At 39.1% G+C, this 19,848-nt stretch overlaps 1 protein-coding gene across 4 annotated transcripts in view; it reads left to right on the top strand.

Moving 5' to 3' along the window:
- Positions 1 to 19,530, top strand: part of ndst1a (N-deacetylase/N-sulfotransferase (heparan glucosaminyl) 1a) — a 91,964-nt gene extending 72,434 nt beyond the window's left edge. For all 4 annotated transcript variants that reach the window (XM_058408268.1, XM_058408269.1, XM_058408266.1 and 1 more), the window contains 10 exons: positions 1,317 to 1,502; positions 3,085 to 3,213; positions 7,762 to 7,944; positions 10,962 to 11,058; positions 11,762 to 11,885; positions 12,122 to 12,296; positions 13,031 to 13,201; positions 13,319 to 13,428; positions 13,951 to 14,053; positions 14,227 to 19,530. In XM_058408268.1, coding sequence (XP_058264251.1) covers positions 1,317 to 1,502; positions 3,085 to 3,213; positions 7,762 to 7,944; positions 10,962 to 11,058; positions 11,762 to 11,885; positions 12,122 to 12,296; positions 13,031 to 13,201; positions 13,319 to 13,428; positions 13,951 to 14,053; positions 14,227 to 14,346 — 1,398 coding nt within the window. In that variant the 3' untranslated portion in view covers positions 14,347 to 19,530. The remainder of the gene's footprint in view (positions 1 to 1,316; positions 1,503 to 3,084; positions 3,214 to 7,761; positions 7,945 to 10,961; positions 11,059 to 11,761; positions 11,886 to 12,121; positions 12,297 to 13,030; positions 13,202 to 13,318; positions 13,429 to 13,950; positions 14,054 to 14,226) is intronic.
- Positions 19,531 to 19,848: the final 318 nt, after the last annotated feature.

Raw genomic sequence — 19,848 nt, 5'->3', positions numbered from 1 at the left:
CACGATTGACCTCAGATCCAAACACCTGCTTAATAATCTGTCACTGGGCGTCAGACTTTCACATGGCCCCAGGATTACATTTTTGCACAAAACAGTCAGAAGTACACCCCTATATACTCCAGGTTACTAATATGAACTAGTTTATGATTTGCTATAACTATACCGTGAGGAGATCTGAGAGGTTTGTATTGGTTTGTACACACTCCAAAGCACATGATAGTCTAGGAAGATTGTTTAAGCCTAACTTCAGGGGATTGTGATGGGCAAGACATACATAAATTGGCCTGGTACATGGTGGTGGGAGTGCAGCAGGGCAATAACACTCTGTTCCTTCTGGAAAAGAGAGATTGTTTTATAGACAACTGAGACCCAACAATTTCATACCAACATTCATATTGACTCAAGCTTCACCAAACTTCACCTTGTCTACTCGGGGAAATTTTACCATGCAGGTCAGTGGATGATACGATGGTATATGATGGTAGTGTTTTATTAAGAAGTGTGTGTGTGCATGTACTGGTACTGATATACTATGTGACCTTGTTTTTTTTCCTCATAAATATGGGAGTGTGTTTGTCATTGGACAAAGAAAGATAAATCATTGACGCTGTTTCTTCTGTTAATTAATTATCACCAGTTTTATCCTCTGTTTTATTTTCCTTCCCAGAATGAAGAGGTTATAGTACACTCTTTTGTGTTTTACTGCTTAACAAATCAGTTGTTTGATAATTCAGCAAATAAAGCAAAATTTGCTATTGCTGCTGAACTCAGTTTCCTTTTTTGCACATCCTTATTTTGCTGCATTTGTACATACACCATTCTGTTTTTGCGAATATTTTACTTTGTGAAACTTATTCATGTGAGTAGATCTAAGGGGTTTGCATTGGTCTGTACACAATCCACACTACACAATAGACTAGGACGACTGTGATGGGGGGAAAATGTACATAAAGTGGCCTGGTAGTTGGTGTTTGGAGCGCTGCAGGGCAGTAGATATCTGGTCCTTCTAAAAAGAGATTGTTTTATATACAACTGAGACACAGCAATATTAACTTCATGAATATGATGTAGGATTGAACTTGAAGACTTTATGACATGCTCAGACAGTTAAGGCTCTGGGCTGTTGATCAGAAGGGTTGGGTTCAAGCCCCAGCACTTTTGGGCCCTTGAGCAAGGCCTTTAACCTCCTCTGCTCCAGGAGCGCTGTATCATCTCTGACCACAACTTCTAAAAGAAAGAATTTCACTGTGCTGTAATGTATATGTGACAAAGTCTTCTACTCTATTCTACATAAATTGTATGAATCTTGTCTGCAGGAGCACTCTATCCCCACACACCTGGGTTACGCAGTGGCTCCTCATCACTCGGGCGTCTACCCCATTCACGTGCAGCTCTACGACGCCTGGAAGAAAGTCTGGGGTATCCGAGTGACCAGCACAGAGGAGTATCCTCATCTCAAACCAGCCCGCTATCGCAGAGGCTTCATCCACAACGGCATCAGCGTGAGGGTCCCCTACAATGCAATGCAAACTATATAGCGTGTTCTTCTCTCCTAGGTTTCATTTGAGTTCTCTGGTTTCCTTGCTACCACCCAAACGCATGGCAGCAGGTGGATCGGCTATTCTAACTTGACCCTAGGTGTCCCAGAGCTGTCCCTTAATTGAATGCCTTGCAACCAGCGTTCCTGCGATATGCTCCAGATCCACCATGCTAAACTTGTTATTGAAAATAAAAATAGAAATCACAAAACACTGACATGGAAGTTTGTTCACATTTAATTAAAGATAAAATGGAGGCTTTTTTAATTGAATTGAAATGACGACATTCACGTAACTAATTAAGGTGTCAGCTGGCAGGAAGTACAACGTACAATATACGGCATCGGATAATAAATATTTTTACTACATAAAAATAAAATAAAATACCTTGCTTCAGATGACATTAAATCACACTGTGTGGTGTCTATGCATGCAGATTTTGTGTCATAGTTAAAGCTGAAACACTGATTATTTTATTTTTATTATTTATTTAATTATCCATTTATTTTATTTTATTTTTTATTTTATTTATGGAAGCCACAGGCACGGTCATATTTCTGTTACAGAAACGTTGATTTAGTTCACCAGTATTCAGTAAAACTATTTAATAAATCACTGAGGGGATTTATTTTCTTTTGTAATATAAGTCATATATTATTCATGCTTTGTCCATTCTCATGACATTACACTGTATTCAGTGTGTTCTTGTGCCCCTTAATAAAGATCAGACCCAAAAACTCTCAATACATCAGTAATACAAAAGCTAATGATGACTAGAAGAAATCTGGAAATAAGGTAAAAATAAAAAATTTGTTTTAAAAAATCAGATTTATTGTATTAACCAATAAACTTTTACTGTTACTTTCTTTTCGTTCACTTTTTTCTTTCTCACCCACACGCTTGCTTTCTTCTGCTCGCACACTATTTCTGTTCCTATGTGACTCTTTCTCCCATGTCATCCTCCTATTATTTCCTTATAACTCTTTTCTCTTCCCTTAACCTGGACTCAACTAATAACTATAATAGATCTGGGGTTTTACTCGCTCTCGCTCTAAAGCCTCGGCTGACATTACCTGCTCTTTACTCTAAATGCCTTCTTTGGATGATTTCTTCCATCTGTCTCTTTTTTGGAGCTTCATTTCTGTGCTTGTCTGACCCCCCGGTGTGATTGTCCTTGAAGCAGGGAGAGGGGTGGGACAGGAGAGAGTGGTTAGCTGATTGCTGAGAGCAGATTTATATTCAGATGTGGATTCTGCCTCTCATTGATTTTTATATACACCCGCCGAGTTCATGAACGCTCCGAGAGAGATTATGAATATTACATTAAGTCTTGCTCTATTTATCGAAGTGAAGAGAGAAGCTCGGTGCATGCTTTACCGTGTGTGTGTGTGTGTGTGCGTGGAGATAGATGGAGGGTGCATCGAGGTGTCCAGGCGGTTTAACGGAAAGTGAATTTATATGATGCTGTGTGTGAGAAAGAGAGAAAGTACTATAAACAGTGTGCTTTTATGTTTATGAGATAACCTATTGCTTATTTCTCTGTTAGGTGCTGCCAAGGCAGACTTGCGGTCTGTTCACTCACACTATCTTCTATAAAGATTACCCAGGAGGCCCCCAGGAGCTGGATAAGCTCATCGATGGAGGGGAACTCTTCCTCACTGTATTACTCAACCCAGTGAGTACGCACACACACACACACACACACACACACTACTCTCACAGCACATGGATCAGCCGTCTTAAAATTTCATTTCCGGCGTGTTTATACCCTGTGACAGAAAAGACACAGTTATAAGTTTGGTAATCAGGGTCAATATTCTAAAAAACCAGGCTGTACCAGAATAAATAAAATGATATCTGCACTGCATGCTGCATGCACCATCCCTTTATTATTCCACATCTGAGGTGTGGTTGTGTTTTATGTTCTTCACACTATACTGTATATCTCAACACTACTGATCAGCTATTAATCGATCAGCGCATTTGGTTATTGCCTCCCGATCTATACACATTAAGTGCATTAATCTAGTCCCTCATATCCGGAGTCCCATCATCCACATCCTCATTATGAATCTAAAACGATTGCCAATTACACGGCCGTTTAGAATTCTAAGATGTTAACAGAAATCCCGGAAGCCCCGCCCCCTATCCTGGGAAGCTTACACGGCGTCTTTACTTTCTGTTAAATGTTTTGACTACATGTAAAATTTAACAGTATAGACAAGTTTATAGTTATCATCAGTCAGCAACATTTATTGGAGATGACCCTGATAACAGAACGTAGGCTAAAAGTTTTTAAGTGAAATCTTTTTGGGCTGAATAGTTAAAGTATAATCTTACAAGCTAAAATAACTTGACTATAGAGTAGTTAGTGAGCTTATCTAGTTTTTGTTTGAGTAATGCTGGATAATAGGAATATATACACAAATGAAACTTTGCATCAGCTATTTGAATTCAAATGTTATTTTACCTTCTTCTTCTTCTTCTTCTTCTTCTATACATGTAGGGAATGACCTTTTTACTGTCCTGAGCATAAAAGCAGAATAAAATAAAAAATAGAATAAATTTAGATTTACAATAAAAATCGAAATTAAATAATTTGTACAAAGTGTGAACTATATACACTATATTGCCAAAAGTATTTGCTCACCCATCCAAATAATCAGAATCAGGTGTTCCAATCACTTCCATGGCCACAGGTGTATAAAATCAAGCACCTAGGCATGCAGACTGTTTTTACAAACATTTGTGAAAGAATGGGTCGCTCTCAGGAGCTCAGTGAATTCCAGCGTGGAACTGTGATAGGATGCCACCTGTGCAACAAATCCAGTCGTGAAATTTCCTCGCTCCTAAATATTCCACAGTCAACTGTCAGCTGTATTATAAGAATGTGGAAGTGTTTGGGAACGACAGCAACTCAGCCACGAAGTGGTAGGCCACGTAAACTGACGGAGCGGGGTCAGCGGATGCTGAGGCGCATAGTGCGAAGAGGTCACCAACTTTCTGCAGAGTCAATCGCTACAGACCTCCAAACTTCATGTGGCCTTCAGATTAGCTCAAGAACAGTGCGCAGAGAGCTTCTTGGAATGGGTTTCCATGGCCGAGCAGCTGCATCCAAGCCATACATCACCAAGTGCAATGCAAAGCGTCAGATGCAGTGGTGTAAAGCACGCCGCCACTGGACTCTAGAGCAGTGGAGACGCGTTCTCTGGAGTGACGAATCGCGCTTCTCCATCTGGCAATCTGATGGACGAGTCTGGGTTTGGCGGTTGCCAGGAGAACGGTACTTGTCTGACTGCATTGTGCCAAGTGTAAAGTTTGGTGGAGGGGGGATTATGGTGTGGGGTTGTTTTTCAGGAGCTGGGCTTGGCCCCTTAGTTCCAGTGAAAGGAACTCTGAATGCTTCAGCATACCAAGACATTCTGGACAATTCCATGCTCCCAACTTTGTGGGAACAGTTCGGAGCTGGCCCCTTCCTCTTCCAACATGACTGTGCACCAGTGCACAAAGCAAGGTCCATAAAGACATGGATGACAGAGTCTGGTGTGGATGAACTTGACTGGCCTGCACAGAGTCCTGACCTCAACCCGATAGAACACCTTTGGGATGAATTAGAGCGGAGACTGAGAGTCAGGCCTTCTCGTCCAACATCAGTGTGTGACCTCACAAATGCGCTTCTGGAAGAATGGTCAAAAATTCCCATAAACACACTCCTAAACCTTGTGGACAGCCTTCCCAGAAGAGTTGAAGCTGTTATAGCTGCAAAGGGTGGACTGACGTCATATTGAACCCTATGGATTAGGAATGGGATGTCACTTAAGTTCATATGCGAGTCAAGGCAGGTGAGCGAATACTTTTGGCAATATAGTGTATATATAGAAAGTATTAGAATTAATAATTATTAGACTTTAGTTAATTTGAAGAGAACCTGGCTGTTTGTTGTCTGTCTTTTTATTTTTATATATTTTTTACTAATACTGACCCATTTTTTCCATATGAACGTACATCCTCAGCTAGTTGGGTATTTTATCTTATGCTAAAAGCGCCACTTTCCTAAAGCTTTTTTTTTTTTTTTTTTTTTTTTTTTTTTATGAGCTCCGTCCAAGCCTGATCTAATGCAGTGATTAGCCCATGGTTCAGACTCCACTGACTGGATCTGATCAATGAGCAATGCTCGTGGAGTAGATCAACTAATTGCATGTTCGTCTCTTTCCTAATGAGCTTCTCACTATTGATCAGACTGACCAGCTAGAGTCATTAAGTTTTAAAGGGCGAGACACACACCCAGAATAGGACATGGCCTCTAGCTTTAACCCCTTGAGCTGTAGATTCGACAACATGGCACAGAAATCTTAGCACGCATTTCCTCCATAATTTAACACTCCTCAACTCACAGCTTGTGGTTTTTACATTTTACATCATGCCCTACGTGACCAACTATGGTAGTAGAGAAAAACGGTTTTATACACAAAATGATAATGTAGTGCATAAAGCACTGGAATCTTCTTACTATCACAGCTGTTGTGTTTCTCTAATACTCATTTCCCATCATCCGGCTGGTATATGCTGCTTAAAAAGGTGTACTGAGGATCCTTTCTGCACACTTAGCACCACTTCCCTCGATATTGTACAATATTGTATTGTACTTCCCTCGATATTGTTGAAGAAAAGTAAGGATTTCTTACCACACTATTTGGTGTCACACAAAACAAGGATGGGTTGCTTCCTGTTTGTTCTGCTTCCTCTTAGAGTTCCTCCTCACGTCATGAAAAAATATCAGGGAGATTTATTCTTACCACTGTCACCACTGGCTTGATCATTAGGGATAAATCTAAATCTATATTTTCATCTGGATCTCTGTCAAGCTTTCTGACAATGTCCATATAAATATAAATAATTGAATTGAATTGAATTAAAATACAATGATAGTCACATTATGTGACCAGATTACCAGCATCTGCCTGTACATTTGAGGGTTGTTGTTGTTGTTGTTGTTGTTGTTGTTGTATTTGGTAGTTATTTTGGTTTTGTTTGGGTGATTTAATGTTTAGTGATATTTAGGAAGTTGTTGTGACATATAAGGATGGGACTGAAATGTCAGATGGTTGTTGTTGTTGTTGTTGTTGTTGTTGTTGTTGTTGTTGTTGTTGTTCTTCTTCTTCTTCTTCTTCTTCTTCTTCTTCTTCTTCTTCTTCTTCTTCTTCTTCTTCTTCTTCTTCTTCTTCTTCTTCTTCTTCTTCTTCTTCTTCTTAATATTGTTGCTTTTGCCTCACATTATACTTTGTAGTTATTTTGGTTTTGTTGGGATGTTTTAGTGATATTTTGGAAGTTGTTGCTGTTGTTGTTGTTGTTGTTGTTCTACTTCCAATATTTTCAGTTGTATAGGTGAGTCTAGAGGTGCTTAAAATGCAATATGTATTGTTTTCTTTTTATAAATAGATAATACTGTTGTTGTTGTTGTTGTTGTTGTTGTTATTGTTGTTGCCAGTGTTGTTGTTTTAGTTGCTTTGGTTTCTCTTGACAGTGTTGGAATGCCTTATATAATATTTTCCTTTAAAAAAAAAGAAAGAAAATCATCTAGTTGTTGTTGTTGTTGTTGTCTTTGTTGCTCTCATTGTTATTTCTTCAGTTGGAGGAGTCTGGGTGGAATGTAATGTGTTATATGTTTCCTATTTAAATAAATGGATAGTGAATAGTCTTGTTGTTGTTGTTGTTGTTTTTGGTGAGTCTTGTGGGATTGTAATGCATTTTTTTTTCCCAGTAAAAAATAGAAAATCATATCTTTGTTGTTGTTATTGATTTTGTTGCTCTGATTTTTGTCCTTAATTCTTCAGTTAGGTGTCTGGAGTGGTTGGAATGCATTATATCATTTTGCCCATTAAAAATAAGAAAATAGTTTTCCTGCTTTTTTCTTTTCTTTTCTTTTCTTTACAAGTTCTCTTCATATCCAGTCTTCCAGAAAGAGTTTGGAGAGCAGAGAACAGACTGACAGACTGAGCAAAAGCAGTGGGAAGAAAATATACATAGAAGTTTGATGACATAAGCGCTCCACATTGACAAACTGGGGCTTGATAATTAGCCTGTAGTTCCACAGGAAGCGTTTCTCCTCGTACTGAGAAGTGATAAGACAACAGGGATTTGATGAGGCTGGTAGGAAGTTCTTTTGATGTATGGGGTTAATTAAAAAAATCCTAATACACAAATGTTTCTTTGTGTTTTGCAGATTAGTATCTTCATGACTCATCTTTCTAATTATGGAAATGATCGTCTGGGACTGTACACTTTTAAGAAGCTGCTGAATTTCCTGCAGACTTGGACTCACCTGAGGCTGCAGACCTTGCCTCCTGTCCAACTGGCTCACAAATACTTCAGCCTCTTCCCCTCAGACAGAGAGCCACTTTGGCAGGTGCGTGTATCTGTTTGTGTGTCTGTGTGTGTGTGTGTGTAACCAAGTGTATGCCAAGTTTGTGTGTAGGTGTTTGGTTTTTTCATCCAGTTCTGAGTCATTTGATTCCGCTAATTATCAAAACCCGCAGTGAGCTGAATCAGTCTTCTTGGCACCTTTTTTCCTTTTTTTTTCCTTTTCAGTGCTTGAGCGTTTCCCAGGATTGCCATTAAGAGGTGTTCTTGTATACCAAGTGTGTGTAGGTTGTTGTGCCTGAGGGAGTGTGGGACTGGGGGCATCTGATGATTGAGAAGTTAAAAGAGGCCCAGGCGGGCGGGGATTGAGGGAGCGTGAGAGAGGGACTGAGGGGAAGAATAGCATTAGTGTACAGTGTGGTGCCGTGTCAGGCTCTGTGGTCAGCAACTCCTCATCAGAGAATGTGGTGCTTGTTATTCACAGCTTTTCTTTTCCATGCTCGACTCACTGTAACGCGCTTCAGTGTGCTTCTGTTCCCGCCGCTCTCCTCTCCTCTCGCTCGCTGTGTTCTGCATTGCTCTTTGTTTGTGTGTGTGTGTGTGTGTGTGTGTGAATGCTCTTTGTTCTTCTCGCTCTGATCTCTTTTCTTGCTCATGTCATTTGTACTTAAAGCCTCTCACATTAAGGTTCATGTGGAGTCTTTGTGTGTGCAAGCGTTTGTGCCTGCACACGTATCACCTCCAGCTGAGCCTTTCTCAGTGTCACCCAGTGCACAAGTGCTCTATTGTCTCAATTCACTGTGCTCTGTGTGTGTGTGTGTGTGTGTGTGTGTTGGTGCTGTCAAAACCAATTTCGCCGTTCATGTTCTATCCCAATTTTTATTATGTTTACAAATACAAAAGCAAAATATTCCCGCTTGAATGCTAAAGTTTCCTCACCTTCGTCACCTAACACGAGTCTTTCCATGCTCGCGTATTTAGCTCTGTTCCATGTGGGATCCCGATTTACTGAAACAGCAGTCTCTGACAGTCTCTGTCATCACAGCTAATATACAGTACATTTATTGTAAGCCTCACAGATTAATTTAACAAAGGAGTATGTGTACAGTCATTGAATCTCTAAGGAAATGTTTGTTTGTTTATTTATTTATTTATTTATTTATTTTCTGGAATGAGTCTCCAGTGTCGGTGCTTTGTAACAGTCTGGTGAAAAGGGTGTAACTTTTTCTCTCATGGGAGAAAAAGTCTTTAGGCAGGAAGTTTTGCATCACATGGTTTATCAATAACATTCAAGATTCAAAGAACTTTATTAATCCCAGGGGGAAATTCCTTAAACTCTCAAACCCTCCGTCTTCTGTAGAGCTTATCCTACACATGGGGAGTCATGGGGAACCTGGAGTCCTGGACAAGGCAGGACTGGTACAAACTGGTCTACAACACCACTGTTACATTATATAGTATATGTAGTGAGCGTATACATATATTCAGTTGAGATCAGTTCTTCTTCCTCATACCATCTAAGGGAGTTTTTCCTTTCCAAAGTCGCCTCAGTCACCTCAGGCTTGCTCACTTGGGATAACATCTAGGACTGTTTGTCTGTTTATATGTTTGTTGTTTTCTTATGTTGTTTCTCATGTAAAGCTGCTTTGAGACAATGCTTTGTTAAAAGCGCTATACAAATAAAATTGAATTGAATTGAATTGAATTGTGATCCAAAAAAACTGTTAGTTCAGTGACAACCATTGTGGATGAACAACTAAAAATAGATCTTAAACCACAGTGTTAGAGATTCAGATTTGTATTATTGGTGTCTCTTCTTTGCTTGACGAAAGTGTTACCGATTTCACGTTTTGTATTTCGTGATGTGTGAAGACGTACGGTGCTGCTGCTAATGTTCGCTCAGATTGTGGTTCAGCATAAACCTGTAATTACTCATGAAACAAACAAACAAACAAACAAAGCCTAATTCATGTTCTAACGCAATAATGAAGGAATTTTAATGTTGCTGTGTGTGTGTGTGTGTGTGTGTGTGTGTGTGTGTGTAAAACCCAACACCTGACACTGATTTCAGCAATCACACACTTGTCACTGTAACTAGAAAGCATGTGCCAATGCTTCACCCATTTAGAGCTCAGATCAGCTCTAGACAGATTAACCCTTACTGGAATGATGAACAAGGTTTAGTCCTGGTTTTGACCTTCAGGGGAAAAAAAAGTTTTCTCTGGTCATTTTTAAAAAATATCGCACTTTCTTTTAATAAATGTAAATGAGTTAAATTGCTGCCTGATTAAAGGAGGGAGTTCAGTGAGTTTTTAAGTTCAATCTGTGCTTTTGTTTCAGTCAGTGTGGGCGTTGTGGCCCAGAGGATTTTCTCCTACATCTTGTTTTTTGACTCAGGGAACAGTGTGACCGTGGCTATGGTTAAGTGAATCATCTGTTAGGATTTAATCCCAGAAGAGTGTGAGAATCAGTGCAATGTCTGCGAATCTAGCACAAGAAAGCTCTATCCAGTCTTTATGACATTGTTAATCACTTTAATGCTAAGGACGTAAGGACGATATTTTCCCCTACCTACATAAATTTTTATAAAACCATTCACACTGAATTGCGTGAATCAAATTTCATTTATAATGTCCTTTCTGCCCTTTTTATGAGTCTCACACACAGACAGACAGACACACACACACCCACACGCACCTAAATTGTCATTCCATATTTGCAAGTGTGTGTACACATATATATATATATATATATATATATATATGATAAAGAGAAACATATATATATACACATATATATATATATATATATATATATATATATATAGAGAGAGAGAGAGAGAGAGAGAGAGAGAGAGAGAGAGAGAGAGAGAAAGAGAGTGTGTGTATTTCTCTTTATCTTATAGTTATACTTTTTTTTTTAATTTTCACTGTTTTTGATGTAAAGGCTTACTCTGGATGTTATTCCTCTTATCTACGTTGCCATGCCAACTTGAATTTCCTCTACAGGGCATTAATGAAAGTCCATCTCATCATCTCATCTCAACTCTTTGTGATGTTTTAGAACCCTTGTGAGGATAAGAGACACAAGGATATCTGGTCTAAAGAGAAAACATGTGATCGCTTCCCTAAGCTGCTTGTGATTGGGCCACAGAAGACAGGTAAGTGCCTCGAGCTCCACCTACTGGGCCTGCTGCGTAAATACACTGGCCTGAGACAGCCTATTATTATGGATTTAGTATGAAAATAAATTGTATTTTTCCATTATTCACGATTTTAAATGGATATTGTGTTAAATGTTGCTTACAGCTTACAGGTTTTACAGCGTGGGGGAAAGAAATATTTTATTATTTTATTTTATTTTATATTTAAGTTTGACAATAAAATGCAATCAAAACACTAGAAGCACAGTGTGAAATGCAGTTTGAATAACTACTTATCAGCTGTAGATTCATATAGTAGCAGATTATCACAAGTTATTAATAATGATAATAATAATAATATTAGCTGTACAGAAAAAAATGATAGACAAAATATGTAAAGGAAAAAATGCAGCATGTGAAAACAATACAGTAGTTGATTATATCAATATGAATATGATGATATGAATTTGAAATAATAATAATAACAACATAAGCTGTAAAGAAAAGAGGAAAAACCAATAGACAAAATATGTAAAAAAAATAACAAACAAACATTATTTTTAATAATAATAACAACAGCAACAACAACAAAAATAATAATAATAATAACAGCAACAACAACAATAATAATAATAATCATAATAATGATAAGTATCATCACCCAGGCTTGCTTACAGTATTTTTTTGTCCCTCATGTTTATTTGATTTTGTTTGATATCAGGGACAACTGCTCTGTATCTGTTCTTGGGCTTGCACCCTGACCTCATCGGCAACTATCCCAGCAAAGAGACATTTGAGGAGATTCAGTTCTTCAATGGACACAACTACCACAAAGGAATAGACTGGTAAGAAATACTTTTAACTTGCTCTTATTTCCTGTCTGTAGCCTTCTCTGTTTCTTTCACTTCATTTTTTACATCACCCTCAGCTCCAGGAGAAGAAGATTTCACTGTCATTGTCTGTGTAACTCAAATTAGTTACTCAGAAATGTTGATAGCTGCACCTTGGTGGTGGAATCACTGCCTGCTGAGAAGCAGCATTATAGGTGTATGTGTTTGTGACTCAGTTTTTTCTGTTACAGGTACATGGAGTTTTTTCCCCTCCCTTCCAACACCAGCTCAGATTACTACTTTGAGAAGTGCGCCAACTACTTTGACTCTGAATTAGCAGCACCCAGAGCAGCAGCTCTCCTGCCTAAAGCTAAAATCGTCACTGTCCTCATCAGTCCTGCAGAAAGAGCTTACGCCTGGTACCAGGTACTGACTTCTACATGCCTATTTCTTTGCCGCGACATGATTTACCAAAAAAATGACTTGATATCTTGTTAACTAATAGATTAAAGACATCAGAAGCAGACTTCCTTAGGAGCATTTGTCCCAAATGTGAAGGAATATGACTACTTTTTTCCCTCTTCAGTACAAAAGAACCACAGATTGTCCCGACACATGAACAAGTTGAGGTGAAGATCAGCTAAAGTCAGTGAGAGTGGAATGTAGGGTCAAGAGACACTGAGCTTGAGACAGGCACATGTGAAACTCGGGTCAGGAAGTACAATGAGGTCATGGAAATTCGAGAGCAAAGCTTTAGACCTGAAATATCTTTCGAGATTGAGAAGAGCTGAGATTGCGGTCAGAAACAGCTTGAGGTCATGAAAAGCTGAATTTGGGTTTAAAAGAAGCTGAGCATGAGGTCAGGAATGAATGGAATGATGAACATTGTATGGGGGGAAAAGAGGAATAAAGAGTTGAACTTAAGGTTTTGCTAAAGCTTTAGATTAGGAAAAACTGACCTTGAGGTTCACAAAGAGTGAAGTTTGTGGTCAGGAAGGGCTCATCTTGTGGTCATAATGAGTTTAGCCTGAGCTGAGGAAGGGCCGAGATTTAGGTCAAGAAAACCTGAGGTCTGGGTCACGAAGAGCTGATGTTGAGGTCAGGAAGAGCTCATCTTGGGCCGAAACGAATCACTGTATCTTCCCTGTTCTTCGCCATAGCACCAGAGGGCACACGATGATCCGGTGGCTATGAAATACTCTTTTCATGATGTCATCACCGCACCCCGTGATGCCCCTGCAAAGCTTCGTATCCTACAGAGCCGCTGCCTCGTCCCGGGGTTATACGCCATTCACCTCGAGCGCTGGCTAACACACTACCACCCCAGTCAGGTGGGTTAGTCTTTTTCAAAACTTCATTGCCTTTTTGTAGCGCTTCAGTGTGGAATGATATCTAAGAATATTTATCTGTTATCATGTCATTTTTTTTTTTTTTTTTGCATTATGTAGATTATGGTTGTGGATGGGCAGATGCTGAAAACTGAACCAGCATTAGTCATGGATAAAGTCCAGAAGTTTCTGGGACTAATAAATACCGTGAACTACCACAAGATCTTGGCGTAAGTTTAGCCCTGTCTCAGTCGTTTTTAGCTACTATATGATTAAAAGGTTTACCCAGGAAACACAGTATCAGGTATAACCAAGGAAAAGATCGCAACTCTCTTAACCATCACCCTCTTCCTATTTTAAAAAAATCACATAGTGTTCCATATAAGTAGTAAATCAGGTCATGGTTTAATCTTCTTGTTACGAATTACCCAGTAACTGCTGAAGCACATCCAGGTCATTCAAGATCGTTCATTCATTTTAGCTTCAAAATGAATCTGCAAACCAGGCAAAGGAGAAATACAAGAGCATTTTGTATTATGTATTATTCATAAATATTAATTTTAAAGCAAAAAATGAATACACTAGACCAAGACCAAGACCCACTTCTGTTTTTAAAAATTTGGCTTGTCTTTAGAGTTCTCTGTGTTTATAATGGATTTATATTTGTATTCTGACAGCAGTTGTAATTTTATACTAAATTGTCCTGTGGGAATATTTGTCTTAACCCTGAAAACATTTTCTGACCTGTGCAGGTTTGATCCTAAAAAAGGTTTCTGGTGTCAGCTCCTGGAGGGAGGAAAGACTAAGTGTCTGGGAAAAAGTAAAGGAAAGAGATACTCAGATATGAAGTTTGAGGTATGCCATCTTCACCTGTTTCATGCAGGTTCTGTCACTTTCCTATGTCTCTGTATGCCTGTCATACGATCTGTAAAGATCGGATGAAGTCCTGAACCTGAACCTGTGTTTATGTCATGCTACAGTTATGCACAGGAATGTAACCAAAAGTTCTTGTTCTCTCACTTCCACAGTCCCAGTTGTTTCTAAGAGAGTACTACAGAGATCATAACATTGAGCTGTCAAAGCTGCTGTACAGGATGGGTCAACCTTTACCCACCTGGCTCAAAGATGAACTTCTTAACACTAGGTAGCTTTGAGCCACGTTCCTCGCCTCCGTCTGAGAATGGTACAGTCGCCATCACCAGTCCTTTTTCTGAAGCGGAATAAACCATCTATATTGTTGTGGGTGAGGAAGTCATGTCTCGGTGGATTTCCCCTGAACATAACGTGGTTTGTAATCCTGTGGTTTGTAAAATATGTCATCTCTACTTCTGCTTATTAAAACCCCCATGGGGTAGTATGTTATCTCACTGACTCATCCAAAGAGGAAACGGTACATCCTCTCATTAAATCATGACAGATCTAAGTGTGTCATACTCGATATGGTATTTAGCACTGGCTTCTCTCACTTCTTCTTGATAAGAGGAAGATTTAAAACACATGAGATGTGCTGGGATAAGCCATGTCAAGAGACCAGGAACCAGGAGTCCGCAAAGAATCAATGCACTGACCATGAAGGTATGGATGAACTGCCGTTTCTTCACCTCAGGACTTGTCTGTTTTGGGGTCACAAGAGAAAAAGTGTGTATTTTAAGTGCCAGTAATTAAAGGCTGCACTGGGTTTTTTTGTACAGTGTAACTACATTACACTCTTTATTATATGAACTAATTACAAAGCCCTTATTCAGCATGACCCTGACACAGTGCCATAACGGCCATCAACACTAAATGAATGTGTAATAATTAAATGCAAAGCTTGACAGGTATTGATTTTTTTTTTATTGTTAATGATTTCCTGCAGCTAATTTCTTGCCATTTGTCTACGTTGTATCCTGAATCATCACCAAGCTTAATACAGCAGGTGACATTACTTCGGGCGTGATGTACACTGCTTCAGTGGAGATCAGAGCACTTCACATGCCTTGTGTTGGAAAATTAAATGCAGTACAAGGCCCATAAATCAAAGGTTATTAACACTGAGAGAACCATGTTCATTGATTCAGAAATATTGAATGTGGGGAATTATATTAAATTCAACTGAATTATTTATATCATGTCACAGAAGACATGAAACACTTTACATTGAAAAATACCCAGCTTAATTATTGTTTTTGTAAAGAAATCTCGAATAGTACAGTTGATTGCTCCACCAACAGTTTTTATTTTTTATGTGCTTTTCATCTCTTATCCCAACCCCTTCTCTTTTCGTCTCAGATTCTCCATCATACATCACAGCTCCTACTTTACTTATCCCAAACTTTACATCAATCATACCAACCCCTACCTATTCACTTCACCCTCTCCTCTAAGCACCTTCCACCTCACCCCATTTAATGCCAGCCACTCATCTCATCTCATCTCATTATCACCCCATCCCATATCCCAGCCCCTCTGCCTTTCATTCCAGCCCTTACTACTCGCATCCCAATCCCTACATCATTCATGACACCCTGACATGACATCCGCCCTCTTTTGTGCTAGCAACTCCCCTTTCCATGCAAACTCCTCCTATTCTTAATCCCAACCCATTCATCACTCATCCCCCTTTTATCCCTACATCATTTGTGGCAGCCCCTACCATTTTCATCCCAACACCTCTCTCACACTTCCCCAACTCAAAAGCCATGCCTTCACGCCCAACTACAACCACCTCGTCTGGATACACCATACAGACTAGTCCTGCCTGCATCATCCAGTTCAATCCAGTCTCCAAGGATTGGATATTCCCTTCAGCATTAGCATCAGCCATTTTATCCTCTCTTTCAAATCTTCTGACTCACACTCTCCTAAAAAACCTCAAAGTTCCTGAATCTTCATTGGCCTTCTGTTGTCTCTCACAGCATCATCTGCTCTGCCTTTCCAACTAATCAGTAGGAACTCCATGACTACCTAGCCATAGTTTTAGATCCAGCTGTGGTGAATAGCATCGGCTCTTCTCAGCCAACGCCTCAACATACACATATAACCGTACTGCTGCATCTTTCCTGTGGTATAAGTAACTGGCCATCCCATCTGGCATCCTCATGCTCAGTGGCCACTATTCAACCAATTTGCTATTAATTGTTGTTTGATCTTTTTTTGATTTTGTTCTAATGGTATGTAAAATATAAGTATTGACTAAATTACGTTTCATAATACACCCACCATCGACTTTAATAGGAAAGCACACATGCACCTGCTCATATATGCAGTTATTCAATCAGCCAATCACATGGCAGCATTACAATGTATAAGATTGTGCAGATACAGGTAAAGAGCTTCAGGTAATGTTCACATCAGACATCAAAATGGGTAAAAAAAAAGTGTGATCTGGTTGTTGGTGCCAAGATGGGCTGGTTTGAGGATGTCTCTAGTGTTCACACAGAATGGTGTGAAAAACAAAAAAACATCCTGTGAGCAGAGAGTCTGCAGGCTGAAACACTCTGTTGATGAAAGAGATGAGAGGAAAATGACCAGAGTGCTCTGAGGTGACAGGAAATAACAGTAACAGAGGGACAAATAAGCACTTTTTACAACACATCAAACCTTGAGGTGCTTTGGCTACAACAGCAGAAGCCCATATCCGGTTCCACTCCCACCAGCTAACAACAGGGATCTGAAGCTATCACGGGCACAGACTCATCAAAACTGAACAGCTGGAGAGTAAAAAAAAGACCATTTTTGGCTCTTTTGTTCTAATTTGGGTGAGTCAGGATTCCTGTAGCTCCAGATTCCTGTTCTTGGCTGACAGGAGTGGAACCTGAGCTGAATCTCCATCCACTTCAAGGTTTGATGTTTTGAGCATGCTGAGATGCTTTTCAGCTCACTACAGTTATGAACATGTGGTAGCTTAGTGGTTAAAGTGTTGGACTACTAATGGGAAGGTTTGGAGTTTTTAAATCCTAAGTCCACCAAAGCTGCCTCCTTGAGCAAAGCCCTTAACCCTCAATTTTATAAAATGAGATGAAATGTAAGTCGCTCTGGATGGGTGCCTCTGCTAAATGCTGTAAATGATCATTGATTAGAGATATTGTTTCTTTTCTGGCAGCTCAACTTAATTTGACCAATTTCATCTGACCGCTCTTTCAACAGACCTGTCACTCAATGACTGTTTTTGTTTTTTACACCATTCTGTATAAACTCTAGAGACTTGTAGTGTGTGAAAATCAGCAGATTCCGAAATACTCTTCTGGTACAAACAATAATGCCACAGAACTGTCTGTCTGTCTGTCTGTCTGTCTGTCTGTCCGTCCGTCCGTCCATCCCAAAGATCACATGATTGGCTAAATGAATGCAAGATGTTTGGCTGATGAACTGCATGAATGTGGAGGTGTGCAGATGTTCCTAATAAAGTGGACGGTGGGTGTAATTTTTGCAACTTAACTCAATCAAGACTTTTTGAAAATGGACTTTCTGTACTGTTAACCAGTTGCTTATAGCGCGATGCTTTATTTCTATGTAGTGTTTACAGATAAAGTGCAGGACATCAGGACAGTTTTACCCCAGTTCCTGGCAAACTCGTACTGAAATTCTATGTTAATATACAAATGACCGTTTGTATTTTCTTAGGCTGGGAATGTGGTATTATTACTCTACAGTCTACTTAAAAAGGTACGCAGTTAAACGTCGTAACTTTATACCAAGTTCCTACTTGGGGATAATGTGATTATTGTTTGAAATTTTCCTCAGTGCTGTATTATTTTGTTTTTCTTTTCTTTTCTTGAATTATTTCCTTTGTTACTGTACAAAACCGTGCAGGAACCTCTAGTGAATGTGGCGCATTACATGCTGCTCACCACAGACATGTAACCTGTATTTGCAGGAGACGCAACGGACCTAGCTTTTTCTGAAAACCAGGAAGTCGAATGTTTGTTCAACATGTGTTTTCATTCTGGAAGGTGAAATGATAAACGTTCCTCTTTTTAAACTTGCTTTGTGGTTTTAATTGGATGCGGCAAATGGCGTATCGTTACACTTCTCCATCAAACAGAAGAACATGGTGCAAACAAAATCAACCAGGATGGCAGCATTTTGACACTTTTCTGTGATTTGCCGTGTGAGCTGTGCCATACCCAAGCAGTTATGCTGCAATCGTCTACCCTACTTACACAGGTTCCCTCCAGAGAAGTTCACATCAAGGGTTTAACACACAGTGCCACTATCAGTATCTGTTTAGTGCTCCAAATATTCACATCTGTATTTGGATTTAAATCAGATTGTGGCCTAAAATGGAAGTGTTTTGTTAGTTTTTTACACCCTACCTAGATAGCCATTTTCTGTCCATTTATTTTTTTACTTGGGACATTTTCCGATAATATTATTTGCTTCCATTTCTCAAACTCTAGTAGCTAATCTAAAAATCCTGACGAGGCAGTTACTAAGGATGAATAAATGCATTGCTGTAAATACATCATTAACGTTCATGTTAATGACTGGTCTTTCTTTGTCCTTCGAGCTTCACATCTGACTCTTCACTGGCATGAGAATAAAAATCTCCTGCTAGTGTGATTTTTTTTTTTTTTTTTTTTTTTTTTGTTTCTTTCTTTCTTCGTCATCCCAATCCAGATCCTTTTTTCTTTAGAAACTCTTTCTAATTTTGTAAAGGGAAGTCATGTGATTGTGATTCTTATTCTCGCGGGGTTTGGGTTAGTTGCTGTGCTGTACTGGTTGAAGCACACCATTAGATACCTGCAAAAATGTTGAATTCAGGAATGAATGAAATGAATTCATTTTGTCACTCTGCTGTTTTTTGTTTTTTTTTTTGCCTTGTTTGGTCTAGCCAGAGAAATCGTACCAATTTCTGTTTGCTAACTGTATTCTGAGCTGCGTTATTATTTACACACCTAATTTTCAACATTCTTGAGGTGAAAAGGCTCTTTAACTGTTGCCATACTTCAGCACCTTCCTATGTTCTTTGTCCTTCTGTTACTAATGCCGATTCTCAATGCACAAACCTGTAATCAGTATCGCAAGCACAGGTTACAGTATAATTTCATAAGCTGTGTGGTTTCATGCTTAGATAAGATGGTAATTATAGGTTTGCAGAAGTACAATGCTTTTTCTTTCAGGTTGACTGTAAATGAACTGCAACCTCAGATGACTTATGTGCTTTACATTTCTTTTCTTTTTTTTTTTTACACCCACTCAAGTAATTTTGAGTGATAAACGTCAAGTGTGTGTGTGTGTGTGTGTGTGTGTGTGTGCGCGTACGTGTGTTTGAGAACAGGCACTGTGGCTTGGCTGCCTGCCACAGTTTAACAGAAAACAGAATAAATGGGCTGCTGTAATTACTATAATTTTATTCACTTGTCTCTTTCCTTCGTGTAAGGTATTTACTTGAAATCTTTTATGATACAGATTTAAAAAAAAAAAATAGGTTCATGTTTGTGGGGGAAACACACCTCTCCACATTGCACAAGACATGACATTTACACAAATTAATAAAATATATACTTAGTCATAATAAGAACAGATAATAAATAATCTGAGGCCCATTAAGGAATAATTCATGTGCATACAGTACAGTATAAAAAACTAGTTGAATTTGTCAGTGAATGAAATGAACTCATTTTTCAGTGAGTGAAAAACACAATAAATAACTCAGGATAAATTTC

This window comes from Hemibagrus wyckioides, linkage group LG14, assembly GCF_019097595.1.
Source record: "Hemibagrus wyckioides isolate EC202008001 linkage group LG14, SWU_Hwy_1.0, whole genome shotgun sequence".
NCBI lineage: Eukaryota > Metazoa > Chordata > Actinopteri > Siluriformes > Bagridae > Hemibagrus > Hemibagrus wyckioides.
This window is presented reverse-complemented; position numbering and strand designations above follow the sequence as displayed.